At 48.3% G+C, this 24,695-nt stretch overlaps 1 protein-coding gene across 3 annotated transcripts in view; it reads left to right on the forward strand.

Annotated features, from left to right (window-relative positions):
- ASAP1 (ArfGAP with SH3 domain, ankyrin repeat and PH domain 1) overlaps nucleotides 1-24,695 on the forward strand; it is a 2,040,747-nt gene that overhangs the window by 726,597 nt on the left and 1,289,455 nt on the right. For all 3 annotated transcript variants that reach the window (XM_078686749.1, XM_078686753.1, XM_078686750.1), the window contains one exon: nucleotides 9,843-9,928. In XM_078686749.1, coding sequence (XP_078542875.1) covers nucleotides 9,843-9,928 — 86 coding nt within the window. The remainder of the gene's footprint in view (nucleotides 1-9,842; nucleotides 9,929-24,695) is intronic.

The following is a 24,695-nucleotide window of genomic DNA, read 5'->3' on the forward strand; positions in this document are numbered from 1 at the left end:
ACAATTGAGGCAGACACTTCCAATCTACAAGTATCGGACATTTAACCGTACCTGTCTTACACGATTTACAAGCTGAAGAAAATAATCTGACAACAACTGAATCTACTCAACACATTTTGAAAGAACAAGATAGTGCCATATCCGATACCATTGGAAGTCAGTTCAAACCTCCTTCTACCTTTATACCTATGATGCCGTGACCTATGGTGCCGTGTGATGCAGTTGATACTTTCAATGATGTAATTGTAGAAGAAATAAAATCATTAAAATATAAAACCGAACATAGAATGAGAAAATACAAGTAGCAAGAGAGACAATATATTGAACGAATATGAAAACTACAGAAAAACAACCGGGTGGATATTAACAAATCAAATAAAGGTGGAAACATCGCACTGTGACCTAGACCGGAGTATCTTAAAGAAGCATACCAACATTTAGATGACCCTACATGCTATAAAAGCTCTAATAAGCAAGAAGTGAGGAAAATGAAAAAAATACCTTGAAACTTGATTTAACCAAATGGAAACATTAAGGTTTACTCTCGAAGGGAGAATTTACATTTTTAAATAATACTTTCCCTGCGATGGCAGTAATGTACTTTATTCCAATATATATAAAAGACTCAGTCTGCAACCCCCAAATTGTTTATTGTATGTGTATGTGTGTGTGTGTGTGTGTGTGTGTGTGTGTGTATATATATATATATATATATATATATATATATATATATATATATATATATATATAAAAAAATATATATATAAAACACCTCTTCCCACATTCACCTTTACAACACATTGCACTACTTTTTTGTAGACTTTGCCATACTGTTGGTGTTTTACATATATATTCCTGCTGCTTTATGGGGTGTGGATTTTATAATTATATATTTTTGAAATTTAAATGGGGACATCCCCGTGCTATATATAACACTTTCTCCCCATCACTAAACCCTAACAACATACTTACTACCCCTTACTCCTACACATCCCTGAACCCTAAAAATCCCTTTCTACACCTTACCCATCCTCAAATCCTCAAACACTCCTACCCATCCATCAATCCTAAAAACTCCTTGCTCATCCCTGAACTTTAGAAATCCCTTACACCTACCGACCTCTGAACCCTAAAACCTTGTTACTATCTCTTATCCCTACCCAACTCCAGATTTTATCGAGTGGCATAAGTAAGTGTATGTGTGTCTCTGTGTCTGTGTGTGTGTGCGTGTGTGTGTGTGTGTGTGTGTGTGTGTGTGTGTATATATATATATATATATATATCTCCAAAAGAAAAGCCCCCGAGCTTCAAAGATGCACGCCATGGGAAAAAGTTCAACAGAACCTTTATTTCATGAGGAAACGGCATTTCAAGCCCAATTAATCCTTGTCCCTTACGCATTTCAGTGCTACAAACACCTTCATCATAGGGCGGGCACGTTGAAAACAGCAAAGATGGGCTGCCACATATATTACCCATGAGGCATGTGCTCTCCAGTGAGCAGCATGCTGGGAGTAGTAGTCCTGATTTTTCCCCTTCGGTGAGGTCCGTTTTTCAACATCAATAATTCTGCCCAATTTCACATTACAGCATTTTAACAGCCCCCCAGTGGCCCTCGGGTCTGGAATGCCGCTTCCAATTGCTGATTTCTCATGCTGGAACAGGCTGTAATGAAAACCACAGCCTCACAGACCTTCTTCCGGTGTCATCGGCGATGCAATCTTTCACGGCCGGAGCAATTGTAAGCGGCATAAATCATAAATAAATGGCATTGTCATTTATATTGCCAATAGCTTAATCGCTTGCATATGCGAGACCTATTGCATTAGCACCCACACACAGAGTAAGTAGTAGAGTGAGTAGTTGATAGTGAGTAGGAGAGAGTTATTAGTAAAGAGAGTATTAGAGAGCGAGTAGTAAAAAGTGAAAGAGTGAGTATTAAATAGCGAGAGAGTGAGTAGTAAAGAGTCCTAGAGCTACACACATTTACAGGCACAGCCACACCCTTACATATACAAAGTGTATTTTTAGTTTCAGTAGTAAAGAGTGAGTAGTATAGAGTGACTAATTATGAGTGAGTAATGTTGAGTAGTAGAGAGTGTAGCAGAGTGTGTAGTACAGTATTTCAGTAAGTACTATACATTAGATGCTATTTAGTAGAGTGAGTAGTAGCGAGTAGTTGATATTGAGTATTACAGTGAGTAGAGAGTGCTGTATAGTAAGTATTCGAGTGAGTATTGATAATATTTGATAGTGAGTAGTATAGAGTGACTATTTGAGTGAGTATTTGTGAGTAGTGTGTGTGTGAGAGTGTGTTTGAGAGAGAGTGAGAGTGTGAGAGAGAGTGAGAGAGAGAGAGTGTGAGAGAGAGTGAGAGAGAGAGTGTAGACGCACTGCATCCAAGACATATGAGTGATCTTACCAGAGTCAATCCAGCCTTATGTATGACAGGTCTGCCTACAAATCTTTTTACTTACCAGCCTGTGGATATCTCAAAACATTTCATTGTGAGACCTTTTTTTTCAGTGCACGAATCGAGGTTCATTAAACTCATTACATTTTCAGCATGAGCCTGCCTTAAGGCTGTCTGCACATATGAACAGTTACAAAGTACCATGATTTAGAGTGCCAACCTCGGTGGCCTTCTGAGAAATACCTCAAGCCCTGGCAATTATAACACTTAACCACCGGCTTTAAAAACACCCAAAAGTGAGAGGAAACAAGAATCTGGTGCACTTCTTAAGAGCTACGAGCCATGTACTAAGACTTTCACTTGGATAAATATATACAGACTTGTCCTTGACAAACATGGGAAATTGGAATCTGTAGTCTCCAACACAGAGGGCAAGACTGCAGCTTCCAGTAGTGTACATGTTTTAAATATTACCCATTTACAGTATTGTTAACGTGAATTCAGGGTGTACAGCAGTTCAGCACAAGGATGCTTACATCACTCACTATTCCTGGAAACTCGTTAAAACCCACCAAAGTGCTGAGTGAGATATATGCGAGTATCTCCATATGCCAATCCAGAAATAAAACTGAAAAACACCAACAACCACATAGAAGAACTGGAAACTGTCACCTATAAACGAGAGCATGGCATGAGGGGCTAACTATTTTCCAGCTCTACTGGCCTTGCTAAGGACTCAGCCTTGGAATAGAGGAATGTTCGGTGGTGTGAAATTAAAAATATGGGAGAAGAATCTTATGCTTGAAACTGAGAGTCCATAGCTGTAGATAGTGGAGCTGACAAGCCCTCCTACCCTGGAAGTCCTGGGTATTGATCAGGCTCCTGCCCCACTAATGGCACTGATCTATTTCCAGAGGCACTCACCCAAGCCGTTCGAAGCCCCCCCTCGCTCCCCCGCTCCGTTTGGCCAAAATCAATGCTGCGGTAACCCCTGAAAATGGGCCCTAAACACATCTGGGGATGTAACTTTCATTCATTTACATTCAGTATGTACACAAACTCAGGCGTGCTCACGCGGACGAAGGGGACAGGGAGAGGCCTGGGACACGGGCGTAGACGCCAAGAAAGGCACAGGGAGGTAACGAGACACACCAACAAGGAAGAGACAGGCAGGGAGAGGCACAGAACACAGAGAGAAATGAAGATGAAGAGACCTTAAACATAGACAGATGGGACAGAGGCGCGAACACAGACACGGGGATAGAAGGAGACACACCAGGAGAAAGACACGAGCAGACAGGGTCAGGAAGAGGCAAAGAAAACGCGGAGTTGAGGAAATAAACATAGTAGTACAGAGACGCCAACACAGACAGGGGGACAGAACGCGACACACACTAACAGGAGAAGACACACGCAGGCACGAGCAGGAAGAGACAAAGATCACAGGGGGATTAAGAGGCACTAAACATAGGCTGATAGGGGCAGGGACACCAACACAGACCCAGGGACAGAACGAGACATACCAGGAGGAAGAGACACAGGGAGAATAGATACGGAGATGAAGGGGTATTAAACATAGAAAGGCAGATAACATTAAGCAGATAGGGACAGAGACAAGTGAAATCAGGAACACTGTGACAAACAGAACGTGGAACAAAGGGAAAAAGCGAAGGAAATACATCGAATACCGACAGACAGGGGCGGAGACACAAACATAGGCAGGGACAGAAGGCGTAAAGAAAGGTTTTATATAAAAGAGAAATGGCAAAGGGTCAGTGCACTGTGTTCTGGTCCCTACATTCTGCAGTTTAAAATTACCTGACGCAGTTACTGCCACGAATTTCAAGGCTGGAGAGGAACGGAGCAAGCACTCCCCATGACGTTGTGTTTTCGCTGTAAGCCCCGTCCTTTTGAGACTGGGGGGCGGGTTTTTGGATGGGGCTTACAGTGAAAACACAACGCGAAGGAAATATATCGAATACCGGCAGACACCAGGAGAAAGAGACACGCGCAACAGGGTCAGGAAGAGGCAAAGAACAAGCAACGAGGGGGGGGTCAGGACAGTAAGCACTCACCTGAGGACGACTTCTTCCGGCGGCGATCGGGCTGAAATGGCTTCAGCAAAGAGCCGACATTTTCCGATTCGGGGGCGTGGTTTTCGTTCTCTACTCTTCCCATTGGCTGGAAGGTAAAATTCCAGCCAATGGGAAGAGGAGAGAACGAAAACAAGAAAGAAGAGAAAAAACACGCCCCCGAATCTGGAAAAGACGGGGCTTGAACCGAGTGACGCCCCTCTCCTCCAATGGCTGGCCTCCGTTTAGGAAGCCAGCCAATGGAGAAGAGGGCGGTTTCAAGCCCCCTACTAAGAGACATTAATTCTCGGCTGCGCGTGGTGGAAGAGAGCAGCAGATCAGCGCGGGAAAAAAGAAAAGGCAGTTAAAGAAGGAGGCGGGGTGGAAGAGAGCAGCAGATCAGCACAGGAGAAGAGAAGAGAACAGGGAGTTAAAGAAGGAGGTGGGGTGGAAGAGAACAGCAGATCAGCACAGGAGAAGAGAACAGGGAGTTAAAGAAGGAGGCGGTGGAAGAGAGCAGCAGATCAGCACGGACAAAAGAACAGGGAGTTAAAGAAGGAGGCGGGGTGGAAGAGAACAGGAGAAGAGAACAGGGAGTTAGAGAAAGAGGTGGGTGGAAGAGAGCAGCAGATCAGCACAGGAGAAGAGAACAGGGAGTTAGAGAAAGAGGCGGGTGGAAGAGAACAGCAGATCGGCACAGGAGAAGAGAAGAGAACAGGGAGCTAGAGAAGGAGGCGGTGGAAGAGAGCAGCAGATCAGTACGGGAGAAGAGAAGAGAACAGGGAATTAGAGAAGGAGGTGGGTGGAAGAGAGCAGCAGATCAGCAAAGGAGAATAGAACAGGGAGTTAAAGAAGGAGGTGGGGTGAAAGAGAGCAGCAGATCAGCAGACGTTAACAGGGAGTTAAAGAAGGAGGCGGGGTGGAAGAGAGCAACAGATCAGCACAGGAGAAAAGAACAGGGAGTTGAAGAAGGAGGCGGGGTGGAAGAGAGCAGCAGACCAGCACAGGAGAAGAGAACAGGGAGTTAAAGAAGGAGGCGGGTGGAAGAGACCAGCATATCAGCACAGGAGAAGAGAACAGGGAGGTAGAGAAGGAGGTGGGGTGGAAGAGAACAGCAGATCAGCACGAGAGAAGAGAACAAGGAGTTAAAGAAGGAGGTGTGGTGGAAGAGAACAGCAGATCAGCACAAGAGACGAGAACAAGGAGTTAAAGTAGGAGCTGGGTGGATGAGAGCAATTATTTGAGGCGCTAAATTAGTGCACAATGTTAGAAAACGTTCAGGAATATCATGTTTCATAAGGATCGGCGTGTTTGGTGGTTGTTGAAGTTGCAATGAATAAGCTAAATTCAATACCTGAGCACTCGCCATTTACGAGTGCTCTGAGACCATGTTCTCCACTTAGCTGGAAGTCTTCATTCATTTTCAACCAAAGTTAAATTCATTCAACCACCCACTCCTCATCCTTCCAACTATTCGTTCATTGAGCCACGCAACCAAGTCTGACATCTGCGTCCATTAATGAATGGACACAAGTTTTGCTTGCGAAGACAGACAGTTGTTTATTCGACACTTACCCGCTCCTTGGCCGGCTTATTGCGCATCATGTTTAAGAACTTGAGCATGCCACCATCCTCCTGTGTCCTCTCTGTCTCCAGGTTGCCTGCTCCTCCGTCCGTCGGATGACTCGATGCCCGCCGGAGGTGAGAGCCAACACAGTCTGACAGCCCAGCCCAGCCCAGCGCAAGCCGCCCCCCTGCCGCAGATCACACGTGCATCAGAGCAATATTGTGATTCGCAGATACTGCGTTAGCAGTCAGGGCGGGGCATTTATTATCAAAGATGACCCTCTCTTCTGTTCTCCTGCCCCGGGCTGCGGGGCTCGTTGTGTAACTGTAAGCGCGCACAGCAGCAGCATTGCCGAGCCCTCGCCACCCTTCTCCAACTCCGGGCAACAATTCCTACAAGATCGCTACTGCCTCTTCCGCCAACTTTCTTGTTTACGTAGTAATTTCATGAATTACGTTTTTACACGTTTTTGGTATAAAAGATAAAGCTAACTACGCACAGACTTCCACTCACGAGTCTGTGCTGGAGCCAGGCTTCATGGGGAGGTGCATCCTGTCTAGTGATTCACCTTAAGAGATCGAAGCCAGTAGGTTTGGGTTCAAATCACCGCATTCTCGCTTGAGCAAACTGTAAAGTGTTGGGAGCAAGGAGAACTCTTCGCGGTCGGCTTTTCTTTCGGGACACTCCCCTGCCTCGGGCAGCATCTCCGCTTCCTGGATGAGCGAGGGGGAGCCCTCAGAGGCTGGGACCAATCCCAGCGCAGCCCCACGATGACGTAGTGGGAGTCCCTGCAAGCGGGACCCAATCCCAATTTCTTATGCAAGTCTCTAAGGCAGTCAGCATATCACAGAGCAGCATGCTGCCACTGCAGAATGTGTTCCAGTGCCAACGTGGGGGTAGTAAACGCTGTATAAAAAGCACACAGTACTAAACTTTGCACAATGGCGAAATGTTCTCCACCGGTTTGTGTTACGTACTTTTATAATTGAATCTCAAACTATGCACAAGTTTTTAGTCCTTGGGTACGACATGTTTATTCATAATTTCAGATCTCTTATATCAAATAAAAATGAACTCAAACCACTTGATCGGCTCTTCGTCTGAAATTGCTGACTTGCACACCCCTAACCACACAAACGTACACAGTATTCGGTGTTTCCTTCCTATAAATCCAGTTACCAGCTGGAAAGGAATTCGGTACTGGACCTTGTCTAGACAAAGATTTATCTGCATTGAAATGAATGTAATAAAAATCAGTGGAGAAGAAAATATATATACACACTGGAACCAACACACACCGTCAAATATTCATAAAAAGAGCAAATGAAAGGCCTGTCTCTCCCCTTTTAAACCATAAACTGGCTGCCACTCTCCGTATTTTCACAAGAAATGATCTGTAACACTCCCAATTCATAAGCTCTTGCTGTATGAAACAAACCATTCTCAGTATCTAGGTATTAAGACTGCTTCTTACCTACAGCCCCTCCGCAGGTCTTAATCCTGAAATCCTCCAAAGTCTTTGGATATGCATCGAACTGCTTTAGCCTGTGCAGTTTGTCCATGACCAGTGTCTGCCTCAGAAATTCACTCACTTCCTGGACTGAACAGCCAACCATGCTACCCTCAAGCGCACGCGCAATGCTTGCAGCCAATCCTCGTGCACCTTACAGACCTCAGACACTATACATCTCGTGGGCTTTGCTAATTGGGGGTTCACGGCCTGGCAGCAAGCCGTGTAGCTTGAAAAATGATAACCACCCTACTTGCTACATCCACACCCAACATGGCCTCTGTGTGACTTGAGCGATTCACGCATGAGCGGTACTGCCAAGTGAATATAAACAGTACGGTTAACCGAAGCGACGGAGGCTAATGTGTATTAAACAGCCGAATAAAAAAAAAAAACATAAGCAAAGATAATCAATTTGTTCTAGGGTATTGTTCTTAAAAATATATTTCACACTAGACACGTTTGCGATGATTTAAAATATGCACAGTAACAACGAAAATGTCACCATCATCCGCCCTCAAAATACCGTCTCCGCATGTCTCACGATTTCGATAGGAATTACAATCTGATAAACAAAATAAAATGGTTGGTTTGAAGACGGTTGCTACAATGCAGCTGTAACCCTCCTTTGTTTGAACACCAAGCTTCTCTCCCCAGCCCACCTCTTCCTGAGGCACGGTCAGTCCTCGGAGTACTGAACAAGAGCTAGAGTGCTAACTTTCCGTCTGTGTGAAGTGCTAAAGCCAGTAGGCTTTTTTCACGTTATAGGTCTCCCCCACCCTCCGAGCATGTAACAACATTAACCTAGATATCGAGTGGCTTTAAATGAGCATATTGAGCAAGGGGTATAAGTTTACAGCATTCCGCCTTCCCGACCAGTTAAGAGTGTGAATTTATGCAGACCGCTTTATATAAAAACAGATGAATTCCTGAATCTATATCATAAGACCTTAAGTACTGTGGGTAGGGTCACCAGATTCTCAAAACAAACAAGCGCTCGCTCTCCGGAAGGCAAGAGAGGAGCACTCCACAGGACCATGTTTCTCCGAGGCCCAGCAGAAATGCCTCGGAGAAAGCATTGTCATTTTCGGATTCGGGCGTGGTTTTCGTTCTCTCCTCTTCCCATTGGCTGGAAGGTGAAATTCCAGCCAATGGGAAGAGGAGAGAAAGAAAATAGAAAGAAAAGAAAAAAAATGCCCCCGAATCCGAAAAAGACGGGGCTTGAACAGAGTGACGTCCCTCTCCTCCAATGGCTGGCCTCCGTTTAGCCAGCCAATGGAGAAGAGGGGCGGGTTAAAGCCCCCATACTGGTAAACATTAAATCCCTGACCGAGACTGCGCAAGCGCAGTCTACGGTCCTCGACCTAAAAAACGACTCCAGACTGCCTTGTCTCCCCTTAATGTGATCACCACTGTCAGTGAATAATACCAACAACCCTGGCTGGGCTGGTGAAGTTATTAGGATACTGTGATGTGGGTGAAGCTCTCTTAGAAATATTCAGCTTTGCCGCCTGGCTTCATGCTTTCTAGTATATTATCTGTATAATGTCCGTATTGATGACAAAAATTGTACCTGACTTGATGAGAAGCCAGCGGACATAAGAACAGTGCAGATTGGGCTGTGCAAATAAGTAGATCTGTAAAAATTTATTATTAAAAGAGTATGTGCGAAAAGTGGAGCTGTCGGTCTTCTGCAGGACTAGATGCACAAGATTCAGTACAGTTAAATACTAATCAGGTGGATGGCTGTAGTTCAATTCATTTATGAATTCACTGCGAAGAGGATAGAGGATCACTGCTTGGCAACTTTACTGTAATGTTGCCTTAACATTGTAAGACCAGTTAATTCCTTTTCGCTTTATCTCAAATAAAAGATTCCAATTGCACCTTCGATTTATTTACTACTTTGCAAAGTAATAGTAAATCAAAGGCGGGTTGAAATGAACATTGATTGTAATCGTGCATTTCAAAAACGTTTTGGCTGCAAGCTTAATTTGCGCTGTATAAGCCGTGATTCTGCTGTCTAAACCGGTTACCAGTGTTTGCATCTTACTGCTGGATATAAATACGGCACAAACTTTAAAAGGGATAGGAACCTGTTTCTTTTTGCTCTCTGTGAGTACCGTGGCAATTATTGTGTTTTATCACAATTTCAGAAATGCCTATAATTACGTACAGCATTATTCAGTTACACAAAAGAAAATGTAAAATGTTCTTTATTAAGCAGAGCTGGTTATCTGATATATAATTAGCAACATCTCTTGCTCTTCTTTCTTACAGTATCTCATTAAAGTTAATGAAATCAAGACAAAAAAGGGTGTGGACCTCCTACAGAATCTTATTAAGTATTACCATGCACAATGCAAGTAAGTATTATATTTGCAATCTTTGACAATTCAGTACAAGCTGATGAAGGAATTGTTTTGTAGATTGAGGTGACCTAAACTTTCCTTTGGCTGGGTTTACATTATATAAATATCACATATATACATACATAACATTCGTTGAAGGATTTTTTTACATGTTTCATTAGAACATTTATCATAGTTATCCTCTGTGGTCTGTTTGCTTCTATGAATTCAGACACTTAATTCAAAACTATTAAAATGATGTACTTAATCATTTCACCTCTGTTTTATTTTTAGCTGCCTATGCTTGTATCTCAGTACAAAGTTATTTGTGTTTTCAAGTAATTGTGACGAGGTTGGAGATCTGAAACATTAAAGGTAATGTTTGCAGGGTAATCTTTCATGTCTCAAAGAACCACTCCCTGAGTTCTTATCATCGAGGTTTCTTCCCAAAATGAAATACAAAAATAGCAGCACTACAAACTTTAGAAGACACTCTATGGATACTGCATGTACTAGATGCATGCCTGTTAGTACCATAAAAGTTATCCGCTGTGTTTGCAGCGATAGGACATGGAATCCTCCTCAAAATACTGTCCTCCAAAATGGGAATAACCTTCCAGACCTCTGGGTCATAATTTATGAAAACTGACTATTTCATGTAACATACCAAACCCCTGTTATGTGATTTGCCTCTGGGAACTATCCTCTCTATCTTTTGTTTAAGCTTTACATGAGGTCCCCTGGGCCAGTGATATACGAGAATGGAATATCAGCATGCCTACAGCACCCAAGTTAGTCATCATCGCTAAAGTAAATGTATTGCTATAAGATCTCTGAAAATGGTCGAACACTTTAATCATTAGACTCGACCCCAGCAAAACTGAATTTCTTCTTCACATCCAAGCCACAACTCCTTCAATCTACAATTGGTTACTGGCCATCCCCCATACCGCAGTTACCATAACAGAATCCGTAGGATTCACAATACATAAAAATATCTCTGTTTCCTAGCACATCACTAATCTAGTAAAAATAGCCACAATCCAACTATTGATACTCAGAAAATATATACCCTCCATCCCACCGGGAGAATTCAGAAATATTTTTGAAGCCCTTTTCATATCACACCCAGGCAAAGGAAATGCTATAATAGCCAGCCTATATAGAGCTCTTTCACGATCGTCGTATTGTAAAAGGAACCAAAAAGTCGAGATAACCAGGTGAGAGTTCACCTGGTTATCTCTAGATTCTAGAATAATCTTCAAGATTATGTGTATCACCTCAAATCCATGCCTATTGGCCCAGAACTATACTTAAAAAATAAACTTTTTGGGGGGCGTGGCCTGACCAGCAATGGAGTGAGACGTGTGTTGCGGGAGCTCCAGTCTGCCACCACGTTATCAGCGTGATTTAAGCAGCCTAACAGCGATGAGGGGCCATGGACCGAGCCCCCCACATGGTGGATGTCTCTGGGAGTTTGCAGTAAGCTTCAGCGGACCCTGGACTGGAGAGGAAGCAAGCCTATCTGTGAGCGAGTGGCTGCTCCCGGTGAGACCCGGTCGCCATCTTGTGGGTCTGAGGCCTTCCTGTGTCCGGTGTGACTCGGAACCCCCTGGCCCCTACCGGCGAGCGGGGCGGAAAGGTGGAGAGCCGGAGGCGGTGCTGGAGTGCTGGGCAGACCCGAGTTTGCCGGTGAGGAGACTGCGGCACGGTGGGTGCGGAGACAGCTGTCCCAGGCAGCATGTGTGACCGGTGCTGCCGGGGGTGTGCGGGAGCTGCGTCTGGGCTGGGCGCTGGAGAGATCGGCCGTTGTGGCAAACAGCCCCATTGTCAGCCAGCTTCGGAGGCCGGCACGCCGGAGGGGAAAGGAGGCGACGGTGGAGGCAGGGGGGGCCCGGCTTGCGTGAGCCGTGCGATCTGGGGAGCTTTGGCGGCCTGTAGGCGCACCCGCCATTTTCTTCTGCAGAGGAGCAGCGGCGGCCCGCCATTTTGACCCCGACCGAAACGGCCGCTCTGCAGCGGGGAGTCTTGGCCGCGAGTACACAGGGGGCACGGTTCGGCCGAGGACTCAGAGACGCATCCTGTTCTGTGCGATGAGTGGGGAGCTGGGACCCCTCTGAGACTGTTGCCGCTCTTGGACTGGAGCTACCGGCGCTGCTTCGCCGCCCATCCGCCATTTGGGGACCCTCTCTAGACGCTGGCTTGGAGAGGACCGGGGAGAAAAGAGTGGGACCCTTGCCTGTTTAGTCCCAAAGCACAGGGAGAGGGGACTGATGCGCAGTTGAAGCTGGGGCTACTGTCCCCAGTGGTCCAAGTACCTGGTGATCAGTGCTGCCGGGGGCGAGTGGGGACTGTGGCCAGGTCGTGCGCTGGGGGGCCCGGCATCTACCAAGAGCAGCCCGCTTGAGCGTCTGAGGCTGGGGGGAGCAGCAGCTGAGGACCTGTGTTCAGTCTGCGTGTCCCGGGCAAGCTAGAGAGCCGAGGCCACTTGTAGGCGCGCCCACTGTTTCTTGCTGCAGAGTGGGGGCGTTCCGCCATCTTGGCGGCCTGCGCGGAGGCTGCTACATGGCGAGGACTCCTACCTGTGGACACACTCGAGGTGCTGCCCGAGAGCGTATTGAAGAGTATTTCTTGGTTGGTGTGGTAGGTGATGGGCTGAGGTCCCCCGTGACTGCTGCTACACTTAGAGAGGGGCCGGCTTTATTGCCACACTGTTCACCTGTCATTTGGGGTCTCCATAGCTTCCCTCTGGACACAGCTTTCCCGCGGCCCCTCAGCTTGCAGTGCGCTGTGGGACACTTGATAAGCTCACACTTTGGTCTTGGCTGGATGCATCCCGTGCTGCTGTTGCGGCCCTAGTAAGGGGTACTCTGAGTGTGTGGGGGCCAGAGCTGGGGCTGAGGGGTCAGAGGACGGAGGTGAGGGCCCCCCGCACACCCACTTGTACCTCGCCAAGGCGGGGGCTGCTGGACTAGTGGAATCCCCTACCTGCCTCTGTTTGCGGTTGCAGCCTCTGGCTGGTGAAGGTTTGGCGGGCCGGAGGACCCTATAGTTGATACCTTAAACCCTCTTCTCTGCCGCCTACCCTTGTGTGCGCTGCGGTGGGCCTTTGGTGCTCCGGCCTGCTGTGGAGACTCTCCTGCTTAACGATGACGCGCTCTAAGGGGAGCAAGGACACATCAGCGGCGATCCCCAAGGACAACTCTGTGGTAGATAGGTGGGGCAAGACGAGTACACCTTCCCCGATCGAGTCGGCCCTCTGCCAGGGGGGACTCGCCACCGGTCTCGCAAGCTTCTTTTATGGCAGAATTAAAAATGGAAATTGGTTCCCTGCGCACTGAAGTGCACTCATGCGTTAAAGAGCTGAGAAAAGAAGTGACAGATTTAGGTGATCGAGTGGATAGCCTAGAAAGGACTGTTGATACCCGCACAGAAGACCAGGAGCAGATATGGCAGCATCTGGCTACCCTAGACTAACTACAATTAAAGCAAGAAGATTTGGAGAATCGGAGCTGTCGGAACAACCTCCGCATCCGGTGGTTCCGCTCGGGGCGGAGGGGAAGGACGCCCGAACATATGTGGCTCAGCTGTTGCATGAGGTCTGGGGAGATGAGGACGCCTCGCCACCAATCCTGGATTGGGCCCATCGGGTGTCGGGCCTGCTGGGAGACCGGGAGTTCTGCCGGACATCCTTACCAGAGTCCACTTTTTTGTGGAGAAGGAAGCCATCCTCTAGGCGGCGCGTGCCAAGCAGGACCTCACATATGATGGCCACCGGATCCAGATTTTTCAAGATTTGGCTCCCCACAATCTGCGGCGACGGCGAGCCTTTAAGCCAGTCACCGACAAGCTACGAAGCCTGGACATTCCTTATCAATGGAGACACCCGTTTGCTCTCATCTTTGCATGGGAATCCAAGCGCAGGGTGGTACTATCCTATAGGGAGGCGGCCCAGCTGCTCCGCCTTCAATCATCACCGCCGACCAGTCCCACGAGGACCCCGCCACGACGAGGATCCCTGCTCAGCGGCTTGGTCCACGGTGCGCCATCGCCAAAGGTCTCCGCCTATTGATGAACAGGCAGCATCGCAGGCAAAGCAGGACATTATTGAACATATCGGGTCCCTAGAGGGGGACGCAGCTGGCCCTACGCAGCAACCAAAGACTCCTTGACTGCCTCTTGCATAGCCGCATTATGTTCACTTGAGGAGTTGGAGGCTGTCTCCTTCCCCTGTTGGGAGGGCATTATGAGTTTCCTTTCCAATCACTGCGTTGGACATCTGATCGCACTGTTGGGGGGGGGGAGTGGGGCGGAGCTCCTGTTCTGGTTCTCGTTTAGCGGGATGGGGACTATGTCATCAGCTCTACGCACGCAGATTACGGACCTGGGTCTGTTGGACACGTGGAGGTACCAATCCCTGGAGCTGAGAGATTACTCGTACTACTCCCATGTCCACCACTCGTACTCTCGTATCGACTATTTATTTGTCTCTCATGCATTGATACGAGACATGCTGGGGGCATACATGTTCGAGGCATGTGGGCTGCTGAATTCATATCTATTGCATAGATTGCCGCCTAGTGTTGGGTCCGGATGATTGCACATTGTTGTCCTGGAAGAGTCTTCGAAGTATCACAAGATAGGTGGCTCCTCCCCTAGACTACAGTGCGCGTGGGCATCGACTCCATCCCCAGATTGTTTTTTTCCGCCATTGGGTTCGGATGCATATTTGATCACTCAAGTTCGGAATCATTAGAAACTTTTCTTTTTGGCCCAAAGGCCTTTCCTATATCGTCGGTATTGTCTTGCGATCGGTGCCAGTTCTGTTCCGGCTCAGTTCCCGAGTCGGACAACTAGAGGAGTCGCGTGGCTCTTCGGTGCTCAAGGCCCGGTCGACGCTAGAGGCCTTATTCGACGAAACATCATGGAACGGAGCCCATTCAAAAGGTGCCCCGTGTGCAACTCGAAGTATCCTCACATCGACGTCCACCCGGTGTGCAACAAGTGCCTGTCGCCGGAACACGATGAAGCCAACTGTATGGCTTGTTCTCGTTTCCGCTCCAAGAAGACAATTCGACTTCGGCGCGCCAGGAGGCCCACCAGACGGCACCTGACCCGGTGAACATTTTCGATACCGAGGAAGAAGAGGCAGGCGAGCAGGAAGTTCAAGAGCTGATGTCTAATCCAGCAGCGGAGATCGACTCCAGCTACGACGCTGATGTTGAAATGCTCGATACTGAAGAAGTCGTCGACGAGGTAGGAGACGACGATGGAACCTATGGGGCCACGGAAGATAGCTCAAGCGAGGAGCTATGCCCCGTTAAAACGATACATACGGCTCAGGTCAAGGGATCGCCACAAGGCCTTACCCAAGATCTTACCCTGGGTTCTACAGCCTCGCCTACGGGCCCAGCTACGGACCCTTCTAAAGAGCCACAACTGGTGAAAACGAAACCGAAAGAGAAAGCTTCGGTGCCTACACAACCGAGAGGGCTAGACCCGCCGTCGAAACCAAAAGTACAGGTTGCCTTGGTCGGCTCGAAGTCTTCCGACCTATCGGCGCCGCCACAGCCTAAAAAGGTTATCGACCCGGTGAAGTCGCTCAAGGGTGTCGAGCCGAAGACTGGGACACCGAAAGCACTTGTCAAGGTCGTCGACCCGAAGAAATCGGCGCCGAGGGCCGTCGACACAGGCAAAGGACTCGGAACTACAAAAGTTGTCGATCCTGCGCGTCGGCCGGACAATGCCAAGGGCGCTACAACCCTCGAGTCCGCATCTGGTGGTGGCTCAAAGGAACCTGTTGAGTCGTCGCAACCGTCCGCCTCCTTCTCGAAACAGCTGTCGGAATCGTTGAAACGCATTAAGGACAAAGCTTCCGCTGTCGATCCGAAGGATACTTCCTTGCTGAAGCATGCCACCAAACCGCAAAAGTCGCCAGCGCCCATTCAGTTTATGCTACCACCAAAAGTGGCGCCGAAGGCATTCGCGCCTAAGAAGGTCGTCGAGGCGTCCATGAAGGTGTCCACGGAGCCGAAGCCTACACCTGCGGTTGTGGGCACGAAGCATCGACAACCCCTGCTTGAGGAGCAGTCGGAGCAATTCATCGACGCCGACACGGGTAGACTTTCTCTTTACAAACGAAAGATCGCCCCGGCACAGCCTATGGAGTCCTACACAATTCCATTGAAGAAGAAGAAGGATTCCACGGATTCACCCGTTCTTGTAGAACTGATAGCTCCACGTGGACAGGACACTGCTCCAATCTGGCCCACTTACTCAGAGGTGGAGGCTGGGGAAGGTGACTATGATGAGTACAACTACCCTGCTGACAATGAGGATCAACTACATGGGCAGATGCTGCTGACCCAGGGGATCCACAAACTGCCCCAGACACTCAAGTGTATAACGTGAAAACGTCGCCTACTGAGGACTCAGCGGCATTTAATGCGCTTATTGAAAGGGCAGCCCAAAATCATGATGTCCAGCTCCATGCTGACCCTATTGAGGTGGACTTTTTGTTTGACACCTTTTCCAACTCTGAGAAGACCGTTAAGACTCTGCCAATGCTGAAGGGTGTCTTAAAACATGCTGGAGACATTATTAAAGAACCCACAAGGGCCAGGGTTATAAACCCCAGAATTGAGAAGAAGTACAAGCCGGCGCCTGGGGACCCTACCTACATCAGGGCCAGTTGCCGTTGGACTCTCTAGTTGTTTCCAATGCCCGGAAGAGGGCAAACTCACAAACTACTGGTGATGCTCCTCACCCTGACAAGGAATCTAAAGTGCTAGAAGCATCAGGGAAAAGGGTGGCAGCTCAAGCGGCCAATATCTGGCGCATTTCAAATACTCAGGCACTCTTAGCCAGATATGACAGGGCACATTACGATACACTTGAGACCCTGTGACAACACTTGCCAGATGAATATAAAGAGGCAGCAGAGATGCTCATACAAGAGGGGAAACTCATCTCAAATGCTTCTATTAAGTGTGCACTGAACGCAGCAGACACCGCGGCCAGGGCCATTAACACCAGTGTAATGTTACAGCGACAGGCCTGGCTCAGAATCTCCGGGTTCAAGCCGGAGATACAAACCACCATCCTAAATCAGCCTGTAAACCCTGATCACTTATTTGGACCTGAGGTGGACACCACCCTGGAAAAAATCAAAAAGGACACTGAGACTGCAAAGTCTATGGGGGTTCTCCAGTCGCAGCAGTTCAGGGGTGGTTCTTTTCGCCGTTTACACAATAGAGGAGTTTCCAGAGGCCAGCTGTCCCAGCAAACACAGTACAATAAGGGTGGCGCGCAGACCACGTACAACAAACAAAGTAGAGGTGGCTATCGCGGAAACAGCGCCAAAGGCAGAGGTCGTGGAAACAACAGCTCCCGATCCTCCGCCGCCAACAAACAGTGACGCCTTGTCACTGCCCCCCGACCATACAACACCGGTCGGGGGGAGACTCCAGCAGTTCCTGCCAGTCTGGAAATCCATCACCACAGACAGGTGGGTCAGAAAGCTTATCCAGTACGGTTATTGTCTGGAGTTGACATCCACTCCACCCAACATACCCCCAAAACACCGTCCTATGTCCACAGAGCATTTGCACTTAATGCAGCAGGAAGTACTCGTCATGCTGCAAAAAGGGGCAATCGAGCTCGTGCCGGTGGAAGAAAGAGGCACAGGAGTGTACTCCCTGTACTTCTTAATCCCAAAAAAGGACGGGTCCCTCAGACCCCTAAACCAGTACATTCTATCAGAACACTTTCACATGCTAACACTGCAGCAGGTTCTTCCGTTGCTCAATCAGGGAGATTTCCTCGCCACTTTAGATCTAAAGGATGCATGTTTTCACATTCTGCTACATCCGTCACACAGAAAATACCTCAGATTCACCATTCAGAATCAGCATTACCAGTTCAAAGTCCCCCCTTTCGGAGTAACTACAGCGCCCAGGGTGTTCACAAAATGCCTGGCGACAGTGGCTGCACACCTCAGGAGACAAAATGTTCACGTCTACCCTTATCTGGACGACTGGCTTGTCCAAGCAAAGTCGCCCAGCAGTGCGCCGCCAACATGTCCCACACCATTCATCTCCTTCACGATCTGGGATTCTCACTAAATTACCCAAAATCACACCTTCAGCCCGCCCATGTACGGCAGTATCTGGGCGCAACAATAAACACTCTGGCAGCCACAGCACAGCCAAATTCAGTGAGGATCAACAGCATTCAATTGCTGATACAGAAATTCAGACCACAACACTCGCTTCCAGCACGAGTGTTCATGTAGTTGATATGCATGATGGCCTCCTGCATCTTCATAGTCCCGCATACGAGACTACATATGCGTCCGCTTCAGGAGTGCTTAGCACATCAGTGGGCTCACGGACAGTTGAGAGACCTAGTGTTGGTAACCGGTCGTGCATACAACTCTCTGCATTGGTGGAATCCACACAACCTTTGCAAGGGACGACCCTTCCAAGAGCCTGTGCCGCAAATCATCCTAACAACGGATTCATCTCTCCAGGGATGGGGAGCTCATGTACTCCACTACACGGTGCAGGGACTATGGACAACGCAGCAAAAGAAGATGCACATCAACCTCCTAGAGCTGATGGCAATCTTCATGACAATGAAGGCATTCAAAGTACATCTGTGCAACAAGGTCGTGTTGATCCGGACGGACAACATGACGGCAATGTACTACATTCAGAAGCAGGGAGGTACACACTCTCCACAGTTGTCTCATCTGGCTCAGAGCATGTGGAAGTGGGACATTCAAAGGAACATCTTCCTCATGGCGGAACACCTCCCAGGCAAGGACAATCAGATGGCGGATCTGCTCAGCAGGTACAGCCACCAAATGCACGAGTGGGAGCTACATCCATCAGTACTCCACCCGTACTTCCAGCAGTGGGGTCATCCAGAGATAGACCTGTTCGCCACAAGGGAAAACGCCAAATGCCAAAGCTTTGCCGGCAGGTTCCCGCACCCACAGTCGCAGGGCAATGTGATATGGATGAACTGGTCAGGCAAATTTGCGTACGCTTTTCCCCCAGCACCTCTAATACCGCTGGTGGCACGCAAGCTGAAGCAACACTCAATGACGCTCATCCTGGTTGCTCCAACGTGGGCACGCCAACCATGGTACACCACGTTTCTAGAACTTTCCGTGGTACTGCATCAAAGGCTGCACCTCACACCCAGACTTTTGACGCAGAGCCATGGCGACATTCAGCACCCAGATCCGCAACAGCTCAACCTGGCGATCTGGCTCCTGAGGTCTGGGAGTTTGGCTACCTCAACTTGCCTACAGACTGCATGGATATCATACGAGAGGCAAGAAAGCCACCACCAGATTATGCTATGCGGCAAAATGGAAGCGGTTTGTCATTTATTGCGTAGACCACAACATAGACCCGCTTGACGCGTCTACGCACAACATCATTTGTTATCTGTTACATCTTTACAACTGCAATCTAGCATATGCTTCCATTCGGATACATTTATCCGCAATAGCGGCTTATCTCCAAAACAGGCAGCATCTCTCACTTTTCAGAGTGCCTGCCATTAAAGCCTTTCTAGAAGGACTCAAACGAGTCATTCCTCCCAGGACCCCACCAGCTCCTGAATGGAACCTTAATGTGGTCCTCACCCGACTGATGGGTCCACCTTTTGAGCCTCTCCATTCATGCGAGATTCAGTTCTTAACGTGGAAAGTGGCTTTCCTGATAGCGATTACATCGCTGCGACGTGTTAGGGAACTCCAGGCACTAACCATCCAAGAGCCATTCATACAAATTCATTCCAACCGGGTGGTGCTGCGCACTAACCCTAAATTTCTTCCAAAGGTGGTTTCACAGTTCCATATCAATCAGACTATTGAACTGCCTGTGTTCTTCCAAAATCCTGAGACAGTGGCGGAGAGAATGCTCCACAATCTTGATGCCAAAAGAGCTTTAATGTATTACATTGATAGGACCAAAGATTTTAGGAAGACGAAACAACTCTTTGTTGCCTTTTCAGCACAACATAAAGGCAACCCCATTTCCAAGGCAGGTATAGCAAGGTGGATCGTTAAATGTATTCAAATTTGCTATCAAAAAGCAAAGCGCACCTTAACGATCCCCCCGAGGGCACACTCCACCCGCAAGTTGGGGCCTCCATGGCTTTCCTTGGAAATATTCCCTTAGAAGACACTTGTAGAGCAGCCACATGGTCTACATCACACACATTTACAAAACACTACTGTGTAGTTGTGCACTCCAAACAGCAGGCAGCTGTAGGGCAGGCTGTTCTAAAAACACTTTTTCAAACTGCTGCAGCTGGCACAGGCGGCCGCCGCTAATGGAGGGACTGCTATGTATTCTATGCAATAGATATGAATTCAGCAGCCCACATGCCTCGAAACGAATATGCTACTTACCAGTATGCATCTGTTCTTGGTATGTAGGGCTGCTGACATTCATATCGCCCGCCCTCCTCCCCGGCGCCTGTAGCGGCTGCAGCACTTACACTTACTCTTAGCATGGTCATCACTCACAGTGTTACACTCCATCTTGGCCACAATGGCTAAAAACAATCTGGGGATGGAGTCGATGCCCATGCGCAGCTGAAGTCCAGGGGAGGAGCAACCTATCTCGTGATACTTTGAATACTCTTCCAGGACAATAATGTGCAATCATCCGGACCCAACACTAGGCGGCAACCTATGCAATAGATATGAATGTCAGCAGCCCTACATGCCAAGAACAGATGCATACTGGTAAGTAGCATATTCGATCCGATATATTGCTCTCGGATCATGCCCATGTTGTGCTGCTCCTTCAGGACCCGACCGCTTGCTCCACCCGCGAAGCGCGGTTGCGCCTGCCGCCGAGTATTCTCCGGGATTCAGCCGACGTGGACAGCATACGGGTTGCCATTGACTCTTACTTCACTACGAACAATCTCCCGGAGACGCCCTTCCCGGTGGTGTGGGACGCCTTCAAGGCTACGATCCGGGGCCACATTACCTTCCTCTCGGTTGCGAGAGGCTCGGCATCTAGAAGATAGCCTCTCAGAGGACATCAAGAAGGCCGAAAAGCGGGATCAGGATCGTTCCTCACTGGGATCTAGGCAGCGGCTTGCTAACCTTCGGGGACAACTTAGAATCCTGCTTACGAATAGGGCTGCAAAAGCTCTGTTGGCACTGAAGCAGCGATATTTTGAGGGGGGAGACAAGGTGGGCAGGCTACTGGCGAGGCGACTGAGGGCGCGAGCTGCCAAGAACCATATAGCCAATATCCAGCTACTGGATGGGACAAGCGTTACCTCGGAGAGGGATAAATGTGAGGCATTCCGAGCCTACTATACTGCATTATACAAGGCGGAGATGGCGTCTCCGGATCTGGTGGCGGATGTCCTGAATCGATATACGTGGTCGCCGATACACCCCCACTCTGGAGGTTCCTATTGCTGAGGAGGAGATAACAGCGGCCATAAAAGATCTCCTCCTTGGGAAGACGCCAGGTCCGGATGGCCTGCCCCTGTCTTTCTACCGCATGTTCCAAACACAACTTCAGCCTCACCTATTGCGGCTGTACAACTCCTTCACTCATACTGATGGGCCGTCGTCCGACATGGATATGGCGGAGATATCGCTCATTCCTAAGCCGGGGAAGGACCCCACACTCTGTGCATCCTATCGACCCATAGCCCTGTTAAATACTGACCTTAAAATTTATACTAAGCTGCTGGCGAAACGCCTAGATCCTCACATGCCGGGACTAGTAGAGCCGGACCAAGTTGGCTTCTTCCGTAATCGTCAGGGGGCATATAACGTGCTTAGAATTATACGGCCTGCCTCCTGTCGCTAGATGCTGAGATGGCCTTCGACCGGGTGAATTGGGCTTTCCTTCGGGCGGTTCTGAAAAAGATAGGGTATGGCCACAACATGGTCACTAGGTTCATGGCACTATACCTCACCCCGCAGGCCAGGATTAGGGTAAATGGGCAGCTCACAGCACCCTTCTCCATCCATAGGGGTACTAGGCAGGGGTGTCCCCTCTCACCCTTGCTGTTTGCCCTAGTAGTAGAGCCCCTAGCGGAGTTGATACGGCAGGCGCCAGACATACATGGTATCCCCCTTGGAGGACGGGAGAATAAGGTGGCACTTTTTGAGGATGACCTTATCCTTACTTTAACGCGCCCCCAGGTGTCCCTTCCAGCTCTGCACTCTCTATTGCGGCTTTTCGAGCGGGCCTCCGGCCTTAAGATTAATCACGACAAATCCTGGGCCCTGAATCTCACTATTCCGAAGGAGGAGATCCCTGTCCTTGAGAAGCTTGCGCCGTATCAATGGGCCTCCGACCACATTCGCTACCTCGGCCTCCAGTTGACTCCCTCTCTAGACACATGGACGCAAGTCAACTGGCGGAAGTGTCGGAAGGCGGTCCTGGAAGAACTACGGAGGTGGAAGCCCTTAACGATATCATGGCTTGAGAGCTTTGAGCTAACTCTCCAAAACTTAGAGGATGACTCAGAAGGACCAAACCTTCAACAAAACGCGACACTACCAGATATCACACGTGATAACATCGACTCCAACACTAGAGACACCAATCTATTAGATGGCCAGAACAACCAAACCGATAACACTGAAGATTTAACAGTAAATGCGATGGCAACACCAGAGACTGAGAGAGAAAGGATAACGATGGCCACCAACCTTGGAAACAAAGTGAAGAATAAGGTCCCAAGGATAGAGCCGGTGCCGCTAACGCACAACTCCACTGCGCTAGAAGAATGTATCCCAGCTCCAAGCGAATCCCTCTATGAAGCCAACGAAATGAACAAAGTAGATGATATCGACCCCTCCTTTCCTTCCGCGAATACAAGACTGGAATCCCACAGATCCATATCCACAAAAACACCCCTTACCAAGAAAAGATCTGTGGGAATGAGATCAGATCAGTTGCAGAGAAGAGCAAACTACAATGCTCATCCAGCCAGGTCTACCTCACACGAGAACTCATCCCGAACACAGAAAGAAATCAAGGAGCTCCAAAAACTTGTAGGTAATCTAGCACAAAACTCGATGAAAGTCTCACAGACAATTGGAAAAATCTGGGAGATGACGATAAGCACGCATACCAAGGTTTCACACATCCAGAATCTGGTACTTAGACACAACAGACCTAACAGGACAAAGCCCTTGTCGATTGAAGAAACTCGAGCCTTACTCAGGTCCTATGAGCAACCTGCCCGCAGTATGGAGGAGAATATCAAAACAGTACCTATTGACTCTAATAGAACGACTAGAAAGAATGACAGGAAAGCAATCCACCAAAATCTTCAACATATTCAGCTTATTGCATCTGAAACGGATAATGGAAAACTCGTTAAATCACAGAAACCCTTGAACTGTCTTCTACTTAATTGTCGTTCGGCAACTAAACATGCAGCAGACATAGCCGCCCTCATCATCAATAAGGAAATTGACCTGGCCATCCTCACGGAAACATGGCTCAATGAATCATCATCTCCTATCATGGATCTCTTAGTACCACCACAATATAACATCGTCAGGCTAGACAGACCAAGGAATGTGGGAGGAGGCATAGCTTGCATTCACCGGTCGGAGATCGAAGTCTGTCATTTCCAATCTGACCCCTTAGAATCCTGTGAATACCTTGGTATTAATGTGAGAACACCAAAGAATCAAAGCTGCAAACTGCATACATTCTACCACCCACCAGGAGAGAACGCTAAGTTCACAGAACAACTGATGGAGATCATAACGACCAACTCTAACTCGGACGCCAATAACATATTCCTAGGTGACTTTAACCTCCATTGGAATGACGGCGGTGATAAACTGGTCAACGCGCTTAAAGACTTCCTCAATGAGCTAAAACTTGTACAAGCCTGCAACCAACCCACTCACTCACAAGGAGCGACCTTAGACTGGATTATCTCAAAAAAGGATGAGACCTCTATCCTTGCTATAGACCCATGTGACTGGTCTGACCATCACATCATAACATTCACGATACCTACATTGACAAAGGGCAGGACCGTGCAACCACGCAAGCTCGAGAAACTGATCCGAGACACGAAGGAGGCTAACACTGAACTACTGGTTAAAAGATGTGAGAGAGACTTGAAGCCACCCAACAATAAGCAAAATGTCATTGAGCTGACCGATCATTACATAACCTCAATTGGTAATATCGTCAATGACACCATGCCCCTAAAAACGAAAAAAGTATCAGAGAAACCAAGAAATCCTTGGTTTAATGAATCATTGAATGAGGACCGGCGCAAACTGAGAATGGCCGAAAGGAGGTGGAGACAACATCCCTCCTCCCCGGAGCTGAAAGCGCTCAGGAAAACAAGAAAAGAATACAACAAAAAAATAATCAACTCCAAAAAAGAATTTTTCAGAGATGAATTGGACAGTGCCATAAACAGACCACGAAAACTCTTTGAGATTTTAAAACAACAGTCAAATAAACTAGCCAAAACGGTCTTAGAGAATACAGAAACTCCCATAAGCTGCGAGGAATTCTCCTCATTTTTCACCGAAAAATCTATATTGCTTGAAGATGACCTCACAATTGCAGCAACTAACCTTAAGGCACTACCTCAATCCAGTAACGAGTCCAATTTCTCACCAGAGTGCCTCCAAACTAAAAATAAGGCAAATTGGGACACATTTGAACTATACGACCAGGAAAAAATCGCCAGAACGCTGGCGGCACTTAGACCGAACAACCACTTTCAAGACCCATTACCA

The sequence above is a fragment of the Lissotriton helveticus genome, chromosome 4_1, assembly GCF_964261635.1.
Source record: "Lissotriton helveticus chromosome 4_1, aLisHel1.1, whole genome shotgun sequence".
NCBI lineage: Eukaryota > Metazoa > Chordata > Amphibia > Caudata > Salamandridae > Lissotriton > Lissotriton helveticus.